Here is a 23,897-nt window from a genome sequence, read left to right on the forward strand (position 1 = left end):
ATGTTAATTCTCTATTTTATTTATAAATACGATATTAAATTTCATACGCATTAAAATGCGAGCAAATTTTTAATGAATTTTTTCTCAGCTCACGCAGTGAAGCTCCATATATAGACACTTGTGTGACACTCTTTTATATCGATTTACCCCCGCGTTGGGATGACGCCACATGGTTCAAGTTCCCCCACGCAAAAATTGTCATTTTTTTTTTTTTTGACTGAATTATTATTTTTTATTGATTTCCTCTCTTCTCTGACAAGAAGGAAGTATTTTAGTGTCTAGACCCGCGGCTGTCTTTTGACATTGACACACTTCCGCACACGCACTAAAGATCAAATAACTTTTGCCTTTATAACAAATAATTATAATTTCTTTCCCCTTACAAAAATATTCAAACAACTGATTTTTTATTTTTTTTATACTGTTAGGTTATGTTCACAATAAATTTTTTTTTCTATGGGCCAATAGTTTCGCGAACGAAATACACGAGAAAGGAATACAAATATATTTCTATTCTTTTCTATATCTCAGAAGTTCTTATTGGGCCTTATTGTATTAATTTTATTATTTGTAGAATCAACCTTATTTGAAACCTAACCTAAACTGTCGTGATATACCAATAGAACAATTTAATGCATTTTTGCATGAATAAAAAAAAAAAATTGGTAATTTAAAATAAATTGAGTTGCATAAATTAAATTATCGATCAATGAGAAAATGGGCCACATTTAACCGATTACGAAATCGGAAGTGGAAAATCGAAACAAATATATATATATAGAATTGAATCATACAAGGTTAAAATTATTCACATATTTGGAAAGAATGTAAGTATATATAAATAAAATAAGGGGGCGTCGCGACGCGTTATTCATTCGTGAAAAAGTCTAAAATAGCGACGACTACGACGACGCTCTAATTTGTAGAGATGCATTTGAAAATAAAATAAAACGATGACGATGACAGGCGCATATGTAAACATTCCGTAATTGTCATTATATAGTCACGTATGTTAATGAATATAGTGTGTTTTTTTTTTTATTTAACGCGTCATAAAATCCATTCATTTTCTCAAAAAGAGTTGCGCGCACACGCCTCCGTTGATTCTATTCTTTTAAACAAAAATGACACATAATCTTTCCAAAACGAATTTTCGAGAAAAACTCAGGAAATTTTCTATCGTGAAAATTTTTGCAAAAAAAAAAAAATTTTCCCGTGGGTGGTAATAATAACATTTACGTCAATTTTAAAAATACAATTTAGTCATTCTAATATAAATATGATTTTGGTCAAGTTTTTCTTAAAAAATATTATTATTATTATTTAAATGAGGTTATGTCTAATAATAAAAATATTGAAAAAATTGATTTTCAACGGTATTTAAAAATATTTTTCAATATGTAAAATGAACTTTAAAAATACTTTTTTCTTTGAAGATTGTTAAATTATAGCTTCCTTAAAGATATATACATATAGACAGGAAATAGTCGGGAGAAATTAACCTCGTTAGCGGATTATCGCGGTACTTGACGTTCCTCTCTCGATGAAAATAAAACCGCGCAATAGGGAGACTCCCTTTTGATCTACCGTGGAAATTAATTAACCAATCGGGATTCGTTAACTTATAACATTGTTAAGAAATTCTTTAATGAAATTATAAATATATTCTTTTAGGCAAAAAAAAAAAAATCTTATTAATGTCAATAAAAATTCAGAGACTAATTATAAAATTTTAATTATAGTAAATATACTAAATTAATTAAATTTAGTTCATTAATTAAATTTATTGTAATCTAAACAATTTTCTCATCAGTAAATTTAAAAAATATATTTTTATAAAATAATTTTCTCCTATTACATATATTTGATATTTATTTATCATAAATAATTTTTAATTACAATTTTTGTTTTTATAATTCAATTTAAAAAAAAGTAATTTAATTTTGAATAAATCTTCTAATTAAAAATTCCTAACAAAAGGTAGAAAACAATATTTTTTGTTTAAAATTTTTATTGCTATTTACGAAATTCTAAATTTATTTTACAAATTGAAAAATTGATTTACGATTCTAATTTAGGAATAAAAGAAAAAAAAAAAATTTTTAACTTCATTCTTATCTGAAAATAAAAAATAATGTATAGGGTCGTTGAAATACTTGAAATGTAGGATACGTCCTCGCGATCGATTTACAAACAAGCGCTAATGACACGTGTAATGGTTGTTTAATGAATGCTTTATATTCGATGAAATGCCACTGTTGTAATTCAGCTTAAAAATAAATAATTAGTCTATTTAATTTTTTTTTTACTATATTTATATTAAATTAGACAAAATTCCATTATTCTAATTGTTTTCTATTTTTATTAAATTGTGAAATGAAAACTATTATTTTTTTTGGTATTTGTCTTTTTTTGATCGAGTCATAATAAATCAAACGGTTTTTTTTTTTTTTTTTGAAAATAAATTTACGAAATCAAAAGATTAATAAAATATGATACCGAAAAGATGAGTCACAATTCATCTTGGAATGTAATGATTCGATTTTGTTGCGCGAGATCACCCACGCCCTCAAATACCATCGGGAATCGTTATATTCAAACTTTACTTTATGATGACAAAATCGTGAACGAATTTCCCTTTTTTGGAGATAAACAGATGAAATTAATCGTCATCAATAATATTTTTTTTTTTTAATAATTACATCAAAATTTTTTAATATTAATATTTTATTTATTAATAAACATTTTTTTTTAAATATTTTTTTTATTAATATCTATTTTTATTAATTAACTAATTTATAATTAATTTATTAATTAACTAGATATATTATAATTAATTACTTAATTATAATTAATAATTATTATAACTTAATTTATAATTAATTAATTGATTTAATATTTTAATTTATCAATTAATAATATTTTATTATTAATATTTATTAAAATTAGAATTAATAGTTTTCGATTTTTTCATATTAAAAATTTATTTATTTACTTATTTTATAATTTTTTTTTTTTAACAAAAAGAATTTCTGCAATCAATTCTTTTAATATAATTATAATTAACTAGTTTTACAATTTAATTGACAATTTTTTTTTGAAAAAAAAAATTTTGTTAAAATATTCTTTTTTAAATTATTAATTATTGGGTATTAGCATTATTTATTAATTATTACAAATTTCTATTGCTAATTAATTATTATTATTATTATTTTTAATTAATTATTATTATTTAATTGTTATTATTATTATTAATTAATTGTTATTATTATTAATTAATTATTATTATTTAATTGTTATTATTATTAATTAATTATTATTATTATTATTATTTAGATGAAAAACATAATTCTATCCGAATTAAGTAAAAAAAAATTATTATTATTATTAATTTATTATTATTAATTAGAATTAATAACAATAAGTTGCTATTAAAATTTAATAAATAATTTATTGCCCTTAGATTCGTGAGAAAATTTAAAAAAAAACGAAATTTTAATTCTTATTTTATTAAAAAAAATATCAGTACAATAAAAAATTAAATTTTTAAATTGATTTATTATTCATTTTATAATATTATTATAATATAATATAATTGTATAATATTTATATAATTATATATAGATAATATATTTATAATTTAAATTATTAATTAATTTACTGTATTTTTCACTTTTTTCATATATTTAAAAATATTTTATTTATTCTCCACTAAAAAAAAAAATGATTATTTCGTCAACAAAAAGAAAATTTATAATTATGTATATATAATTTAAAAAAATACGAAAAATTATAAAACCCCGCGTTGTCGAAAGTTCCCGATTAATGACGAACACCCACGACTCGTGCTCCGACTATTTAAGGAGCACCCGACAAGCCGCGCTTATTCCTAGAGGAGATTTCAGTGTGAACAGTTCTGTTGCGTTTTTGTGTTGGATCGTGAAAAGAAGATTATTGTTGTGTTTTAAAAGAAAAAGAAAACAACAATTGTCTGCTAAAAAATTTTTTTGCAGTGAACTCAAAAATTATAACAGTGTGTGTTACAAGTGACTTGTAATTTATAAAAAATCAAAAATTATGGCTGACAGTGGTATCAAACGCAACATTCCCATCAAACTCGGTGACTTCAGCGTTATTGACACCGAATTTTCAAATATTCGAGAGCGCTTCGATGCCGAGATGAGGAAAATGGAAGATGAAATGTCCCGATTCAGAAGTGAACTTATGAATCGCGAAAGCAATATTTTCAAGAGTACCATGAGGTATTTATTATTTTATTTAAATTTATTTTAAATTAAATTGCGTATTAGGAAGCCTAGTTTTTTTTTGCATTAGGTTCTTGTTTTCAGATTCGAAATTTTGAATTACGCGCCTTAATTTTTATATGCAATTGTTTATTGTTGAGTTTTCGTTCGAAAATCATAAATCCGCATTGTTAGTGAAAAAAATAAATTCAGTAACGAGGTATAGTAAATAAAATTCTTAAATTTCTTTTTTTAGATATTCTCTTATTTTAGCAATTGTACGCTTTTGAGGTTAGTTTCCAAATTCCAAACCGGTTTTTTTTTCTCAAATATTTCTCTTATTACAAAAATTTGGGAAAACTTTTTCGTAATTCTCGGAAGCATTAAATAAATTTAAAATTCTCCGTAGGGAAAAAGTAGATATTTTTGGAAAATATAGATTGAAATTTTCTATTTTTGTCAAAAAGTATAGAATTACATTTTCGTTGAAGTAGAATTAATTTAATTTGATATAAAGAGAGACATGAATAAAAAAAGAAATTCTTTTATAAAAGGCTTCGAATATATATATATATTGTTTTTTTTTGCCTCCACAAATTAACATAATCGAAGCGAGGAGATCGCTCCCTTTTTCGATTGAAATAGATTTCTTGAAACTATAATAAAACATCGAGGAAGATGGTCTGATAATAGATTTAACTACGGTTCACGTTTTCGTTTCGTGTTCTTGAGAATGTAATTTTTTTTTTTTTTTTCGACTTTATTTTCTCAACAACCGGAACGAGTCTCTCTCTCGAGGATCTCAACCTACAATCTATAATCTCCCTTTTGTAAGGTGCTCGTCGACGAACCGTTACCAAGAACTTCCGCGTGTCAGTTCAAAATCTTTTTATTCTTCCTTTCTCAAATGTATATCATTTCTTTCCAACTGAAGCTTATCCTTTTTTTTTTTTAATTTCAATATTTTCCCTACACACAAATTAGAAAATTATTATTTCATTTTTTTTTTCTTTTCTTTTCAATTTTTGATATTTAGAAATATGATGATTTAAAAATTATTTCGATAGAGAATTTTTTGGAATGACGGATGTAGATCGAGAATAAAAGAATAATAAATAATTACAGGTTTCAATGGGGGGGGGGGGGCACATACTGACTCATAGGTTATAATTTCGTGATGACCTTGTGCTGACCGTGCAAAGGTATATTATAGCAAAACCCTAATAATATAGTAAAATCAGCTATAGTGTATAGCAGACTGAAAAATATTCTCGCCTCTTTGAATTACCGTGACCTATTGCCAAAAAGAAATACAATCTCAATTATTTGACTTTGAACTTGAAAAGTAGTGAATTAATTTATTGAAACATTAATCAGAGATTATTACAACATTTCCCCTTAAGGAATTTTAATTAATCATATTTTTTTTTTCTTCTATCCTTGGAATTATTTTTTTATTATATATTTTTTAATTTTTTAATTACTGTGAATTTTCAATAAAAAAAAAAGTGTGAACAAATTTTTAATGAAAATTTTCTTGTTTCAAATTTGACTATTTTGACATTATCAAGAATGTTGAAAGTTTTTCAAGTGGGTGGTTTAAATTAGTTTGAAAAGTCTTGTTGAGTTGGAATTCTATTTTGTGTATTATTGTAACATTTCTACTATTTTTAGAATGGTTGGAAATTTATTTTCACTTGAAATCGTTCATCTTGAGCAGCAAAAGAGATTTGGATGAGATAGATAGAGAGAGAGAGAGAATTCATTTTTATTTGATATTTCCAATTTTTCATCTCGCGTATTATTTTTTTGGGGGAAAAAATTTTTCAAAATACTTTTTTCAAAAATTATTAAAATAATTCAATATTATTATTATTTATTTATTTATTTAATAAATCCAACAGTCTCGAGGACTGAGAATAATAATAATAATAATAATTATTATTATTATTAGCATTATTTATTATTATTATTATTATTATTAGTATTATTTATTATTATTATTATTATTATTATTAATATTATAATTATTCAAAACTAAAAATTAAAAAAATGGATAATATTATTTAAAGGAAAAATTAATTTTCTAAATAGCAAAAATTTTCCATGTACATAGAAAAAACAAAGAAAAAAAAAAAGCTTTTTCTTTTTTGTGGCGCAGATTCGGAAAAATCGATTCTTATCATTCAACCCTCCGTATTTTCTGCTCTTAATATCATAGGGTCTTTGTTCAAGCAAAAAGCAAGGAAAAAGAAATTTATTTTTTATTATCGAAAAACAAATAAAACAAATTTTTTTAAATAAAAAAAATAATAATATAATTATATTATAAATATTATTATTATTATATTATTATTAATTATATGATAATTATATTAAATACAGGCCTCGGATTATACGACTTTTTCGACTATTTCCGACTTTTTTTTACAAAAATACGACTTTTTTCGACTTATTTTAATAAAATGCGACTATTTCGACTTTTTTTTTACATTTTTAAAAAAATTTTTTAAATAAAATATATTTTTTTTAGTATAAAATGCAAATGATCTTCAGATCTTCTTTATTTCAATTATTTAACAAATTTTTAACTAAAATTCTTCACTAAATTAATTATTTTTTTTAATAATTTTAATGAAATTCATCACAAATTCAATTATTTCAAATTATTTTTCAATTAAAATTTTTTATGAAATTTAACAATTGTTTATAATTTAAAAAAAATATCAAAAAAAAAAATTACCAAAAATTTTTAATTCAAAATCATAAATCAATTCAAAATCAAATGAAATTTAATTATTTTCAAAAATTTCAATTCAAAATCAACTAAAATTCAAATTATTACCCAAAATTTCAATTCAAAATCAAAGAAAATTTAATTATTTTCAAAATTTTCAATACAAAATCTTTTAAAATTCAATTATTTTCCAAATTTTCCAATTTAAAATCAAATAAAATTCAATTATTACCAAAAATTTCAATTCAAAATCAATTAAAATTCAATAATTATCGAAAAATTTCAATTCAAAATTAATTATTATCAAAATTTTCAATCAAAAATCAACTAAAATTGAATTATTATCCAAAATTTTAATTAATAATTCAATTATTTTCAAAAATTTGAATTTAAAAGCTTCTAAAATTTAATTATTTCTAAAATTTTCCATCGAAAATTTTTTTAAAATTTAACAATTTCAATTATAACTCTAAGGAAATTAAATTATTTTTAACTATTTTTATAATATTCTTTGAAAATTCAATTATCTGAAACCATTTTTCAATTAAAAATGGTTTTCAATATTGTATTTTTGTCCGCAATTTATAATAAATTTTTTAGTGAAATCATCAAAAAAAATTTAATTAAAAATCACTTGAAGTTCAATTAATTTTAAAAATCTCAATTGTAAATCTTTGAAAATTCAATTACAAAAATCGATTTTTTCGACATTTTTTGGAATATAAATCGACTAAAACGACTTTTTTTGTGTGCCTTTAAATCGATCCGAGGCCTGTAAAATAGAAAACAGTTTTTAAAATGAGAAAAAATTTTGTTTTTCAAATTGAAAACAAAAAAAAAAAAATTGTAACCAATACAATTATTGATAATCAATTATAATTTCAGGCATGACTGACTTTTTAATAATTTTTCTGAGAATTCATTTCATAAATGCAACAAAATTATAATTGCTCTAGAATATTGCGTATTAAATAATCAAAGGATATTTAACTATTTAATAACGCAAATGACGAGGATAATTAATATTACCAACAGCTTCAACTGATATATATATATATATTGTTGAGAGAGATGTCACGATCTTTTTGTATTTACGTGACGTCATTTTTTTTTTTTTTTTTTTTTTGCAGATTTTAACCTTGAAAATGTGATGTGATCAGTTCAATGCAGTTCGATGCTCGTTTGAAAGATAAAAAAAAAAAAAATGATCGAAATTGTAGATGACCTTCCCCCACCCACACTTTGTGTCCCTTGAATTAAAATTAGTACCATTTTAAGCCTTTACTTGGAAGCCTTAAGGACCTCCCTCCTCTTTATGAAAAATCTTTCCGGTAACGCATTGCATTTTATATGTTGCGCAGTCAATTTTCTGGCATCGAGGAAGCAGGACGTTCCTCTCTAGTGATTTTGTTTAATTGTTTAACTTCTTTTTTTTTATTTTTTATTTTTTCACGGTTCGGTACTTTAATTTTTCTTTTTATTTATCTTTTAATTTTTTCAAGTAAATTAATTATTATTATTTATGTATTAATTAGAAAAAATATGAGATTAAATTTGTTGAAATTTTTTTGTTTGGAAATAATTTTTAATTAATTAATTTCGATTTTTAATAATAATAATAATAATAATAATAATAATAATAATAATTAATTTAATAATTATTTTTTCTATGATAATTAATTGTTAAAGAATAATTAATAATTAATTTAATAATTATTATTCTTTACTAATTAATTATATTGTAAATAAAAATTTTGCAAAAAATTCAAAAAGTGCAAATAAATAAAAAAATTTGTTTTTTGAAAGGTATCACGATTTTTTAAATATTTTTTGGAAACATGATTCTTGGCGAGGAACTTTACCCCCCAAGACATAAGACTGTCGTTCGTTTTCGGTAGGTACTATATATAATATTTTTTATAACAGAAAATAAAATTAGGAAAAAAAAATGAAAATTTGTAAATTTTTCAATATGAGAGAGGGAATTTTTTTTAAATATTAATTTTATTCTACGGTTCATTTATTCGTGTATTTTTGTTTTTTTTTTGTAAATTAATTTTTATTAGTTTATTTTGAATTTTTAATAGTTTATCATTTTTAATTAATTTTTAATTAATTGTTGATTAATTAAAAAAATTGTTTCATGAAAGATAATGGTACAATTGTAAAGTGAGAAAAAATAATTAATAAAAAAAAAAAATTAAAAATTTTTTGAAATTTAAAAATATCAACAATTGCTGCGTATTAAATAATTTTTAGAATTTTTTATTTTCACACGTGAGATAACTGTTATATAATAAGTTTGAAATTTCAAAGTTGACGTCAAGCAATTATCATCATAAATTTATAGAGGCCTTAAGGTTTCCAAGTTATTAAACTGCGCTTGAAACTGTCAATCTTACGAACACGTTAACCAAATTTGCACCAGTCATTTAAATATACAATGAGAAATGAAAGAAACTTTTTTTTTTTTTACTACTACTCAAGAAAATTAAATATTTTTCTTTTAAATCAATAAAGTAAAAGCAAGAAGAAATTATTTTAATAACAAAAAGAAATTATTTCAAATATAGTAAAAAGAAATTATTTTCAAAACAAATAAAAATTATTTTAAATAGTAAAAAGAAATTATTTTCAAAATAAAAAAAGAAATTTAATAGTACAAAAAATTAATTCCAAAACAAAAAAGAAATTATTTTAGTTGTAAAAAGAACGTGAAATTAATTTTTATTTTCAAAAAATAATAATTAAATCTTAATTATTTAATTTTCAATTTGATATTAATTGCATGTGAAATGAATAAATATCTCGGGCATATATTTTGCAATATTATGCGAGTTTAATCGGGACAAATTATTTTAATCGTTGACATCAATGAAATTAGCATTTTAAATGACATTCACTCATCATCATTGAATCGTGTTTGGAATTTCATTTACCAAGAGCCTTTTAAATATAATTCATTCATTATTGTTGACAATGAACAATAAAAAAAAAGAATTTTTTTTTTTTGCTCAACTTTCACGTTTCTTCCGTAAAAGTCTGAATAATGACTTATTCTCCTTATTTTGCTCACAAGTTATTCCCGCACCTATCAGTAAAATGTAGATTAAAAAAAAAAACGTTTTTCTCACATTCTCGTCGTTTTAAAAGAAAAATTGTTTAACTGCGTTTTTATTAGAAAATTTCCCACTATTATTTGTTTTATTACAAAGAATTTTCATAATTCACACTACTTAGATTATTCGAAAAGAATTTTTATAGTAGTAAAAAAAAAAATAGAATAAGTAAATAAAATAATAAAATATAAAATAAATAAATAAAATAATAAAATGGATAATAAACAAATAAAATAATAAAATAATAAAATATATAATAAATAATAATAAAAATAATAAAAAAATTTCCGAATAATAGAAAATTAAATAAAATTGAATTTGGAATTAAAAAGAAATTAGAAAATAAAATAAATGAATAAAAAATTAATTTCCAAAAAAATGAAATTTATTATTTATTAATTTATTTTATATGTGAAAAAATGGAATATAATTAAAAAATGTATATAATAATGTGTTAAATATGAGAATAATAATTTTAAGTAGGAAGTATCATTTTACCTTTAACAAGTGCTTCTTGCGTGTTTCGGTGGATTAGAAAAGTTCTCGACTATCTGCTTTTTGCTCTCTCTCTCTCTCTCCTCGCATTCATGAAGCTTAAAATTATTACTATTCTGTCTCTCTTTCATTATCATTTGATCAAATTCTTAATATATATAAATTACCAGTGCGTGTTAAAAGCTTGCTCTTCCCCCACCCCTCCATTTTTTTTAAAAGCTCAAAACGATTAGATTTGATTTAACGAGAGTAAAAATTCTGTCGTGCGTGGAATTCACGCTTCGTTTATACTTATTTTTTTTATATATTCCTGTTTATAAGGAATTTCAGGTGATCGAGGTGAAAAAATTTCTTTTTCTCCAATTTGTGTTCAAATTTGTATAATTTGCAGTTCTATTGAATTTTATTTTGATTTTCATTTCTTTTTGGCCAAAAAAAATTTTTTATTTTTTTTGTTTCAATAATCCATTTTATTGGAAACCTATTTTTCCATAAATAATTTTTCTGAAAATTATTTTTTCTAGTAAAAAAATTATTACCTATTATTTTTTTGGAAATTTTTTCAAAATAATTTTTTTTGATAATTATTTTTCCATAAATAAAAAATAATTACTATTTAGAAAAATTATTTTGGAAAAATGGTTTCCGAATAAATTTTTCTGAAAATAGTTTATCGTAGGTAAAAAATATTTATTATTATTGGAAACTTTTTTGAAAATTAATTTTTTTTTTTTAAATTATTAATTTTGGAAACTATTTATTCAAAATAATTTTTCCTTATAAAAAAAAAAAAAATTACTATTTTTGGAAACTATTTTTTCAACAAAATTTTTCCTAATAAAAAATAATTACTATTTTTGTAAACTATTTTCAAAAAATAATTTTTCGTAATAAAAAATATTTACATTGGAAACTTCTCTGAAAATTATTTTTCCTTGTAAAATTATTAATTTTGAAAACCTATTTTTCCTAATAAAAAAATAATTACTATTTTTGGAAACTATTTTTTTGAAAATTATTTTTCCATAAATAAATAATAATTACTATTTAAAAAAATTATTTTGAAAAAATGGTTTTCAAAATAATTTTTCTGAAAATTATTTTTCCTAATAAAAAATAATTACTATTTTTGAAAATTATTTTTTTGAAAATTATTTTTCCATAAATAAAAAATAATTACTATTTAGAAAAATTATTTTTCCTAATAAAAATAATTTTTTTTCCATCTTTAAATTAAGACATAAAAATATTTTTCCAATTTTAATAAAAAAGATATTGTAACCTTTTTTTTTCTATTTTTGGAAAAATTTGTATATTTTTGAAATTTAATTCTAAAAATAAATATCGAAAACAAGTTTCATTGAATTATGTTAGTTTTTGGTCAAAGGGAACGTGTATTTTTAACTATATATATATTCATTTTGAGAAGTAGAGTAATGAAAATTTCGTTTCTATTTATGGATCTATTGCAAGTTTTAATTACTTGAATTTACTTATTGAGATGACAAATTTTCACAATGACCATTTTTTGCAAATGAAATAAGTGATTTGTGATTCATTCAAGGATTGTGTAAAAGATTTAGAAACTCGTAAATAATTATTTATATTTGTAAAACTCCCTCTTGTTTCGAAAGGTGGATTTCGTTTTCGGTGTCAGTGTCAGAATTACATATATGGTTGTGGTTTACGAGATCAGTCAAGGGACCAGGATTTATTTTTATACTAATGCAATTTTATTCAACAAGGCCAAGTTTATACCGGTTGGCAAGGTTCTTTACCATAATGAGAAATATATTTCATTTTTGACCATGAATTCAATTAAAATCTCACCCTGTTAATTGAATTTTATTTTTTTTTTTTTACTTATCCTTTTCTTTGTTTTTTTCATATATATAAATTTCGTGATTTTAAATTTTGAACAGTCGAATCTTATTTTTCAGCGGATTTAAAAATTTTTTAATTTTCAAAATATTTTTTTTTATATTTTAAAAATTAGAAGAAAAAAAATTTTTTTGGAAGAAATTTTTTTTTTTATTTTACAAAATGGGGTGGCTTATAAAAATTTTAAAATGACTTAATAGTACGATTTATTTTTATTTTAGTTAAAATAAAATCGGAATAATAATTTTTTTTTTATTTCTTCGTTTATTTCGTAAATTGTCGAAAAAAAAGATTGTGTCACGAAGCGACGATTCTAAAAAGCACCACAGGGAAATTATTATGTGAAGCACGAAAAATCGCGTGCAAAGAGTTCAATGACGTTTTAGCCTCTGAAAATAGTAATTCCGATGCTAAATATAAAAATAAATTTGAAAAAAAAAATGAAAATAATTAGCATTTTTTTAAAAAATATTTTTTGTTAATAATTTTTAGATCTTTTTTAAATATTTTTTTTTAAAATATTATATTAAATATTTTTTGTTAATAATTTTTAAATCATTTTTAAATATTTTTTTTTTAAATATTATATTAAATATTTTTTATTTTTTTAAATTTATATAAATTAAGTATTTAAATTTTTTAATCCGTGAATTAAAAAAAATAGAAATTTTTTTTTTCGAAAATCAAATAGACTTTTTTTTAACTTGAGAATAATAATGAATTTTTTTTTTTTTTTTGGCATTTAATTAATAGGGCAAATAAAATTTATAAAGTTAATTTAGTCACAGACAGTTTTGCGTCATTTATGTAAAGTAACCCTTAGGAGGGGTTCGATGAACTCTTCTCTCTCTCTTCTTAAAACATCATTACTTCCGGTGTAGTCACTGCCGCGTATTCCAACAGACGCGGTGCAATCATCATTTTATTTAAAGCATCTCTATAAATAATTTATTCTAGGATTGTCCTATATGATTTTTATACTTTTTTTTTTTCTGTAACGAGGTCGTCAGGTTATTTATCACAGAATAAAATCCATTCTCGTTATTACAATTTGATTATAGATATTGTTTATAGTTTTTTCTATTCTACACGCTCTATATAAACAATTTTTATTGTTTTATTAATTTTTTATCCAAAGAATTTTTGGAAAAAAAAAAAATTCTTGTATTTAAATTACAAATTTTTTTTGGAATTAAATTTTTTTTTAATTATAAAATTATTTTTTTATTATAATAATAATTATTATTGTAATTTTGGAACAATTATTATTATTATATTATTTTTAATTATAATTATTATTATTATTATTAATATAGTAATTAATAATACTAATAATAATTATTATTTATAATTATAAAATATTTTTTTAGTTGTAAAAAAATCTTTTGTAAAATTATTTTCTTGGAAATTTCTATTTTTTTTTCTGCAAATGGTATTTTCTTTATATTCCTTTCTTTTGGAAATCGAAAGTATGGTTCGTTTGTTGGCTTTAAATTCTCCAATATTGTTGAATATATAATTTTTTTTCCTCGAAAAAATTGTAGTAGTTTGGCATGACAATTTTTTTTTTTTTTAATTAACGACCAAAGACTCTTCAAAATTAATTCTTTTGAATAGAAAATTAAAACGAAATTATTGAATGTAAAATATTTTTTCTAATAAATGTATGAAAAAATTCACAAACGTATTTTGGATTTTTGTAAATTTAGAATATAATTTTTTTTTTTCTTTAAGAAATAAAAAAATTAAAATACATATATTTTTTTAAATTTCGAAATAAAAGATTTTTGAATAAATTTTTCCTTTTTATATTGAGAAATAAAAAAATAATAAATAAAAAGTAAATATGAAAATAATAAATAATTATTTTTGTATTTATTTGTATAAAATTTTACACAGGGTAAAAGAAAATTGGTTTTTTTAGAAATAGAAAAGAATTGTAAAAATTTTTTTTTTTTGAAGAGTATTTGGTAGAGAGTTTAATATTTTTGGCAACTGACAATTGAAAAAAAAAAAAAAGTAAAAAAAAATGAACTAACAAAATTTTAACAATCCTTCTCTTTCTCTCCCCTTTTTTCTTTATTGATCGCTACACGCAAAAATGACAGCAAACATCAGACGAAGAGCAGCTCGGAACAGAGGACAACGACGACCTCCAAATCAGAGAGTTGGGATAAGACTGAAACCTCGAAACCAACGAGGTCTTCATTCGACTGTTTTAAAAGGTGACACATATTCATGCTGATCACAAAATTCCATATCAGCATCAGCACACTACGATCGTCATTATATTAGATTCTGATTTTTGCACCAATTTATCTCTTTCTGATATATATATATATATAGAACGTCTTGGTTTTTATGGAATACGATTTTTATAATATTTTTTTTCTTTTTTTTTTGAATTTTTTTTCTAGGTCCTTATTTCTCCTATCCTTTGCTTTATTCTTTTCTGCTTTGCTGCTTTTTTTTCTTTTTGTTCTACTAACAATATTTTATTTTATATTTTTTTTTTTTGTTTGATTAATATGTAACTAAAACCGAATTAGAAAATAAAAATAAATAAAAATAAATTTCAAAAATTTCTTTTCAATTTTCTAAATTAATTTTGTCATTTCTCGTATAATAAATTTTTTTTCTATTTTGAAATTACGATATTGAAGTTCGCAACGTTTATAATTAACGATTAGGAAATAAAATTATTTTTTTTAAATTGGAAAATTGTGAAAAATTTGATCTAAAAAAAATTTTTTTAATTTTTTTGAGCAATAAAAATTACGAGAAATATTTTTGAAGAAAAGTCATTGCATTTTTCAGCTAAAAAAAATTGTTAAAACGTGAATTTCAGATGAAATTAAAAAAAAAACTAAATAAATAAAATAAAAATAAGTGAAAATAAGCAAAAAATATTAAAATATCCTATTTTGAATGTTACTAAAAATTATTTGCAACATTAATTGTAGTAATAAGTAATTAATTTTTTTTTGCTTGGAATTATGTGATAAAAATTTATTTGATTCGTAATCAGAAATAATTAAATTAATTATTAATTAATAATCAATTTAATAATTGATTTTTGTAAATAATTTTTTTTTAATTGTTATAGGAAATTAGAAAAATAGCTTGTGAATTTGTATTGAAAAATAATTATCTTGGGTCACACGTATATAAAGCATGTCATTTGTTTTCTCATATATATATAGAAAAGTAGAAAATTAGTTTTTGGAAAAATATTTTTTTTTAGGATTGAATCATTCATTATTTGTCTATAGTTTTGTCTGTCGTAGTTGTCATATTTTCGTAGGTAGGATTTTTAATTTCGCAAAATTTAGGAAATCATCATGTATCAGGATTGTATATTGTGATTAACGATTTTCAAATCTGAAAGTCTTTATAGATTTTCTCTTTTTTTTTTTAGATGCGCCTTCTCGTTCTTCATTCTGTGTGTTGTTTTTTTTTAAATCTTCATCGATTTCAGTTTTTATCGCATTTCGTCTATTATATCAGGACATCAACATTTCATTTGGTTTTTTAGAAAATATTTTTTTTTTCCGACGATTTCTAGTTCAACTGCATGGAAAGTAATTGAAAATATTTTTTTATTTTCTGATAAATGTTTTTTTTTTCAATTTAAAAATTACAAATTTAAAAACAAAAAAATTTATTCAATATTATTGCATGAATGTAGTAAATTATTGAAAAAAAAAATTTTCTTCGAGATTAAATGTTATTTAAAAATACATTTTTTTTTGTTTTTATTTTTTGGGGTCTTTTTTTTGTATTTAATTTTTGGGACCTTTTTTGTTTTAGTTTTAATTATTTTTGAGGTATTTTTGTTTCGTCTTTAATTTTTGGGACATTTTAATGTTTTTTTTTTTAATTATTTTTGAGGTATTTTTGTTTTTTTAAAATTATTTTTGAGGTATTTTTGTTTCGTCTTTAATTTTTGGGACATTTTAATTTTTGTTTCGTTTTTAATTTTTGGTACATTTTTTTGTTTTGTTTCTAATTTTTGGGACATGTTTTTTCAGGTGGAAAAGTCGAAAAATATTTTTGGTTTTGATTTTTTGAATTATTGAAGACCAGTTTTCTGTATAATCATTTTCAGTTTTTTTTTTTTTTTTTTTTTATTTTTTTAGAATCATTTTAGTTTCTTTTTTGGGGATTTTTTTTTCTTTTTTTCAATTTTGGTCATTTTAGAGATTGTGATTCTAATTGAAAATTGAATTTTCGCAGCACCACAACGCAGAGTAACCAAAGTCAAAATGATTCGAACACCTGGTTGGATGGTTACAACAGTCCGCTAATTCAGGATGAGGGAAATAATAAAATGCTTAAACTCAGATTCGATGTCTCTCAATATACACCCGAGGAAATTGTCGTCAAAACTGTTGACAATAAATTGCTGGTGAGTAAATTGAAAAAATTTTATTTATAAAATTCTCGAAAAATTAAATTAAATTGAATAACAGAAAAAATTTAATTAAATTTAATAATAATAAAATTTAATTAAAATAATAAAAAAATTTTAATTAAACTAAATTTAAAAATTAAAAAAAATTAAATTTAATAATACAAAAAATTTAATTTAAATTTATTTATAAAGTAACATTTTTTTTTTAAGTAAAAAATTAGCTTTGCAAAAATTTGGTAAAACAAAATGAAAATTGGTTTCTTAATTGTTAATATTTTTTAAAAAAGTTTTCTATACTAAAATAATTCTGTCAATGAACTTGAAGGATAAAACAAGTGGATAAATCTGTAAAGAGACAGACTTAAGTCTCGAGAATTCTTATTCCTAGACTCGACCATGACAAGTGCGGTGACCTAAAAATCAGTCGTTAGTTTTAGAGGAGGGGGGGGGGATTTTTTCAATTGCGGAAAATAAGAATTTTATTAAATTATATTTTTTATAATTTTTATTCAATTTTTTTTTTTTGTTAATATTTTTGTGATTAAAAATTGACGATTAAAATAATTCAAAATTACTATTAATTAAAAAAGTATAATTGTTTGATATTTCTATAAAATTTAGTTTGATTTTTTATTTAATTTTTTTTTTTTTTCATAAAAAAATTCGGTTTTTTTTTTGTTAATAATTTTATGATTGAAAATTGTTGATTGAAATTAAAATTAAAATATGAATTAATAAGCAGAATTTTTGGATAATTATAAAAATTATAGAATACAAGTGAATTTATTAGAAAATTCAGCTTTTCATAGAGGATCCAAAATTCCTTGGGAGTATCGTGCGGTTTAACTTTCAAGGCACGTCGCGTCGTAGTTTGGAGAGAGTTGTCTTGCAGAAATAGCCAGCTCCAAAAATAAGCAACGGTCGTCGTCGTCGTCGTCGTCGTCACACCGACGAGTCGAAATAATGTTGGCATTGTAAGAACCTAAGAAACTCATGTTTTAGTCTCTTTCTCTAATTTACAAAATTTTCTAAAATTACAAAAAAAAAGAATATTCATTCTCTGGGAAAATTACATAAAATAAATTTCGAATAAAATAAAATTGCAAAGAGAAATTTTTTTCTGCTTTTTGAAATTATTGAATTATATTCAAAAAAATTTTTTTTTTAAATTCTCGTATTTGAAATATCGAAAATTTAGAAAGTTGAGTAGTTAAGTATTAAATTGGTAATTATTTTTCAATTTCTACGATCGTTTTCTATTTTCGCAAATATTTGAGAAAATGAGAAAAGTTTGTTTGAAATTATTATACGTGTCAAATACATTCAATGATGTTATGCAAGATGGACCAGATATAGCTTTGGTGCCAAGTTGTGCAACTTGAGGCAAAATATTGGAATGAATCACGCTAAATTTCTCGTTTATAGAGCGAGAGAGAGAGAGAAAAAAAAGAGACTTAGCCCTTCAAGAATTATAATTCTGTTTAGAAATTCCAGATTTTTTCAGTAAAAAACTAAAAAACTTTCATTCTTTTGAAATTATTTTACAATTCAATTTTTTCCTTGTTCCGTTTTTGAATATTTTTTTCAAATATACTGCAAACAAAATTTTACTATTAAAATATTTAGTATTCTACAAGAATTTTTTGTTTCGTTTTTAGTTAAATTTTTTACCAATTTTTTTGAATTTCTCTTTTTTTGTAGATTTTTCTTTCTTTTCATTATCGAAGCTATGAAGTTTCAAATTCCAAGGGATTTTCGAATTTTAATTAATATATTATAAGCATTATAGTGACAGAAGCTAAAAGTGTTCAAGGTCTGTGGGAATCAGGTCGATTTTCTCTTGGTCAGGCGAACCTTAAGGGGTCCCTTCGAGGTCAAATTTTCAAGTATCTCAAGTGAACTCTCTTCCAGTATTGTTGACGAGTCACGTTATTCCATCATCAAAATGACGTCATTTTTCTCTTTTCTATTTTTTTCCCCGCCTTTTGTTTTTTTTTTTTTAAATTTACAAAAAAAAATTTACAGAAATATTGCAAATTTTTATAATTTTCGAAAAAAAATTACAGAAAGAATTGTAAAATTTTTTTCACAATTACCGAAAAATTTACAGAATGTAAATTTTTTAACAATTTCCGAAAAAATTTACAGAAAGAATTGTAAATTGAAATAAGATTTTCCTTTTTTCGATTTTCTCTTTGACTTGAGAATTTATTTTTCCGCTTTTTTTTTTCAAAAAATAAATAAGATTGTCGTTTGAAAAATGTGGATATATTTATTTTTTGTTAATTAAAAAAAAAATATATATTTATATATGGTGATATATAGTTGTATGGAAAGGTGATACCAGAAAAGGTTAGATCGCGAGTTGAATTACAAGAGTTGCCATTCCATGTTCTTTCACTATTGCCGGGTTGGTCTATAAAACCTCCTTTCTGTCATCCAAGTTCTAGGATTACCTTTAACGAGTCACACGACGGTTCGCGTGATGATGCTTTTGGTCTTTTACGACCAACTTTGGGATCGATAATTGCTATTAAGGCGGAAATGAGTAACTCGAGTCGAACCCTGTAACTTATTCTTTCATTATAAAAAAAAAAGAAGAAGAACGAAAAATTATCCTTTACTCAAGTTGCTACACATAATTTCTCATTACGATACTCGAGATAATCAAATATGAAAAAAAAAATTATTTAAATTTGGAAAAAAAATTATTATTTAAATTTTGTTATAAAAATTATTATTTAAATTTTGTTATAAAAAATTATTATTTAAATTTTATTATAAAAAATTTTAATTTCAATTTTATTATAAAAATTATTATTTAAATTTTATTATAAAAATTTTAATTTAAAAATGTTTTTGAAATTCCAATTCAAAAATCAAATTTAATCAGTAAATTAATAATTGGATTTAATTATTATAATTTAATTGAAAGTTGAAAAAAAAAAAAATTATAAAAATTGTTTTGGTAAAAAAATCAATTTTTGTCTTTATATAAGAATGTTGACAAGAAAAATAAATTTATTTAAATTTGTAAGGGTGAAAATAATTGGGAATATAAAGTGACGGAGGCTCTTACTAATTAACCCGTTTACGTAATGTAATTAGGACCATAAGCCCCGCCTCAATTCACACGAACAAGAATCGTTTGCTTTATATCGTGGGTGCGGTCAAATATCCTGCACCTGTATTTTTTACTGTAAAGCCATTAAGATACGGTTGACAACTTGTTAGATAAAAACAATCTAAGTTCTCAAACCGGAAATTCATTTTTTTTTTCTCCAACTTTCATTTTTTTATTTCCCTCCTCTCAATTTTCTCTCTCTCTCTTGAAAATTAAAATATTTTTTGATAATTAATAAATTTGATTTTAAATCAATAGATGTATTGTTTAATAATTTTTTTTATTTTTTTTTTGATAAAAATTCTCGAATTAAAAATTTGGAAAGAAAAAATTTTTTTTTTTGAACTGTCGAAAAAAAAATACAGACGCCTACAATCCTTTGCCGAGCAATGAGAATACCGTCAAGGTTGAAAGCCAGTGGTCGAGGTTTCGTTTCTAAATATGTTGATGACTGAATAACCAGACGTTTATACACATTATGCTTACAAGGCGCAATTCACTATTAAAAAAAAAAAAAAGAAGAAAAAAAAGTTAATATTAGCGGTAATATCTTACCTGACTGCTCTTGTAAAAATATTTGCTTTAGACTCCGTAATTCTTTCAGAAAGTGTTTAAACATCAGACGAAGACTGTATTAATTTTTTTTTCGCTCCAGATGTTTTTCATATTTTTTTGAAATTTTTTACGTGAATCTGCGAAACAAAATAAAAAAAAGATAACAATAATATAATAAAATAAATTAATTCGATGAAAAATTATTTAATTAATTTAAAAAATTATTAAAATATAATTAAATAATTTATTAAAAAATAAAATGTATTTTTTTTTAAGAAAAAATAATTTAATGTAGTCGAGGGTCTTTAGAAAGTGGGTCAATGTGTATAATACAATGAGAATATTTACTATCCTTTTAAAGTAGAACACAAGGAAGAAATATAATTTCCCGTCTAGTTTGAAGGGTGAAAAGTATAATAAAGAATGGGAAAATTATGTCATTGTGGCGCCAGGAACTAAAATCTTTTATCAATATATTGTCTTAGTTTGCTTCTTTTTAAAAAACAAAAAAAAGAAAAAAAAAAAAAAAACTTTATAGATACCTATAGAAATAAAAATAATTTCTAAATAGGAAATGTTTTAAAGAAACAAAATATTGAATTTAAATTCGTCTTTCGAAATAATAAGTGGATTTATTTAAAATATAATTTACAAAATATTATTGCTTCTCGTGTTTTTAAAAATCTAAACTCGAGTTTCGTTCAACCTGTCACGACACCCACGTCTTTGTATTTTTTTTTTTTTTTTAACAAAATATTTATGAGCGGCTGTTTAAATACTCGATGTTGTAATTTCACATTCAAATCGAGTGAAATTTATTCTTGTCTTGTTAATTTTTTTTTTATGTTGATAAGCTTCCGAATGCTTTTTAACAAAGTCTAACAAAAAATTTATCACTCAATTAATTCTATTTTTTTTTAAATTTGTTATTTATAAACTTTTTTGTAATTAAAATTTTATTAAATAAATTTTTTTTGGTAATTCAAATTTTATTTATAAACTTTTTTGTAATAAAAATTTTATTTATTAACTTTTTTGTAGTAAAAATTTTATTTAATAAATTTTTTTGTAATTAAAATTTTTTTAATTTTATGAAACAAAAATTTGTTTCTTATTAAAAATAAAAATATAAAGAAATCGATTAACAGTTGGAGGAATTTTGTGAAACAAAAATTTTTTTTTAAATGAAAACAGTAAATTAAATGTAAAAAGAAAATAGTAAATAGAATAATAGTAGCGAAAGGTGAAATTAAGATAAAGAAAATTATTTTTCGATTTTCTTGAAGAGAGATTTTGGTTTTATCAAAAAAGAAAAAAATAAATTCTGTTGAAATTCAATTACTGACCTACTCTTATTAAATAGGAAAGTCCTACGCATGGTCAGACGCTTTATTTTACAGTGTGAGTCAGACACTGCAGACTTACAAATCGATCCTTTTCTTCTTTTAGCTTGGTGGTTTTTTTTTTTTTTTTTTTTTTTTTTCTTTTCTTTTTTTATTTATTCTCATGACTCTTGTTTCATATGAATAAAATTCAAATTGAGTCACACGATTGTCAAGATAATTTCCACCCACTTGATTAATTTTCAACCTCGATATTCAGAAAAAAAAAGATTTATTTTTTCCAAAGTAGAGATTTAAAAAAAAGATTTAAATTTTTTATCAATAATTAGCTAGAAAAATAGTAATTACATTTTTGGAAATTAAGTCAGAAAAAAAATTGTGCAAATTTTTTTTCTTGCAAAAAGAGAAAAAAAGAATTGAATTTTTTTCTAAAAAAGAAACAAAAAAAAAAACAGTTTTATCAAATTATTTAGAAAAATATTTATTTGTCTCGAGATAAATATTTAATTTTTTTTTTTTTGTAAATTTCCATAAATAGATATGGAATTTATTTAAGGCAAAGGTCATGAATGAAACGAGTCAAGTAAGAAACGATCGATTTTCGCTGGTCAAGCAAAAACTTGATCCAGAATTCTCTAGATTCCACAGATTTTATTTCTTTAAGTTAGAAAAAAAAAGAAAAAAAAAATCGAAATAGCGGTGGAAAATAATTTATAATAAAATAAAAATTTTTAATAGAGAAAATTCGAAAAATAGTAATTTAAAAATTATGAAATGACAAATATTCTGCCAATAAAAAAAATGTCACTAAAGGGCATTTTTTTTTTTTACAAATTTATAATCAAATAAATAATTTAGTTTTATTTTAATTTTTAATTATAATTCCGTTTCTTTTTTTTTTAAATTTTAATTCTGTTTCTTTTTTTTTTTAATTATTAATTACGATTGTTTTTTGTAAGTTTATTTATGAATTTTTTTTTTTTTTTTGTCTAGGTGCACGCCAAGCATGAGGAGAAATCTGAAACTAAATCAGTCTACAGAGAATACAACAGGGAATTCCTTCTTCCAAAAGGAACAAATCCTGAGAGCATTAAATCCTCGTTGAGCAAGGATGGTGTTCTCACTGTTGAAGCACCTTTGCCAGCAATTGGACAGGGAGAAAAACTCATCCCAATTGCGCACCAATAAATTATAAAATACATACGCCTAAATGATTGTTAAGTCACAATTTTGCTCCCCCACCCCCAAATTTTCCCTTCGAATCATTTTTTCTTCTCGATATAAATTTTTTTTTTCTCAATTAAAATAAATTTATCCAATACGTCCATTTTTACAAAATTATATTTTATCTTCGTTTCACTGAATTTTATTTTTAAAAGTCCAAAAATAATTATTTTTAATCAAATCAATGCCTATAATATTGTAAACAACGAAGAGACTTTTTTTTTATACGCGAAATACAGATGTTTAGCTTTTTTGTGTTAAGAATTATAAAATTATTGGAAGGAATGAGGAAAATTTGATTTAATTTCGCAAAATGATTTTTTTAAAACTATTTTTTTTTTGTCGAAAGGCGATTTTTTTTTCTGTAAGAAAAATAATTGTTGCTTTAAATACTTTTGACAAATGAGAAAATTAAGAAACAAAATTGAAACACGATTTCGAACTTGGGAAAATAAATAAATTAATTTGATATTTTTTTTTTTATCAAACCGAAATCAAATCTTGTAATTGTAACTTATATAGTTTAGGTCTACGTTAAAAGACTAAAAAAAAAAAAAAACAATGCCTAGCGTATGTAAGCATTATATAATTAATATTATTTATGAATATTTTAATACTTTCGAAAGAACGTAATATTTAAAGAAAATGGAGACAAATAAAATTGAATTTTAAAACGATATTTTTTTTTTGAATTTATTTCACATCCTTATTCCAGATTTTGAATTGAAAAAAACAATTAAAATTTTTTTAAAAAATAAATT

General features: G+C 22.0%; 1 protein-coding gene across 4 annotated transcripts; it reads left to right on the top strand.

Annotated features, from left to right (window-relative positions):
- The first annotated feature begins 3,874 nt into the window (after positions 1-3,874).
- LOC127281265 (heat shock protein Hsp-12.2) lies at positions 3,875-23,815 on the top strand. 4 transcript variants are annotated; one of them, XM_051304889.1, is made up of 5 exons: positions 8,300-8,440; positions 8,788-8,875; positions 14,585-14,701; positions 16,713-16,884; positions 22,906-23,815. In XM_051304889.1, exons 2-5 carry the CDS (start codon positions 8,820-8,822, stop codon positions 23,098-23,100), a joined length of 540 nt encoding a protein of 179 aa, XP_051160846.1. In that variant the 5' UTR covers positions 8,300-8,440; positions 8,788-8,819; the 3' UTR covers positions 23,101-23,815. The 4 variants fall into 4 exon arrangements, with proteins under 4 accessions (XP_051160843.1, XP_051160845.1, XP_051160846.1 ...); XM_051304890.1 differs by having other exon boundaries at positions 8,346-8,435; XM_051304886.1 differs by lacking the exons at positions 8,300-8,440; positions 8,788-8,875 and adding an exon at positions 3,875-4,262.
- The last annotated feature ends 82 nt before the right edge of the window (positions 23,816-23,897 follow it).

Source organism: Leptopilina boulardi, unplaced genomic scaffold, assembly GCF_019393585.1.
Source record: "Leptopilina boulardi isolate dan_hultmark-lab unplaced genomic scaffold, ZJU_Lbou_2.1 LbouV2_266, whole genome shotgun sequence".
NCBI classification, from domain to species: Eukaryota; Metazoa; Arthropoda; class Insecta; order Hymenoptera; family Figitidae; genus Leptopilina; species Leptopilina boulardi.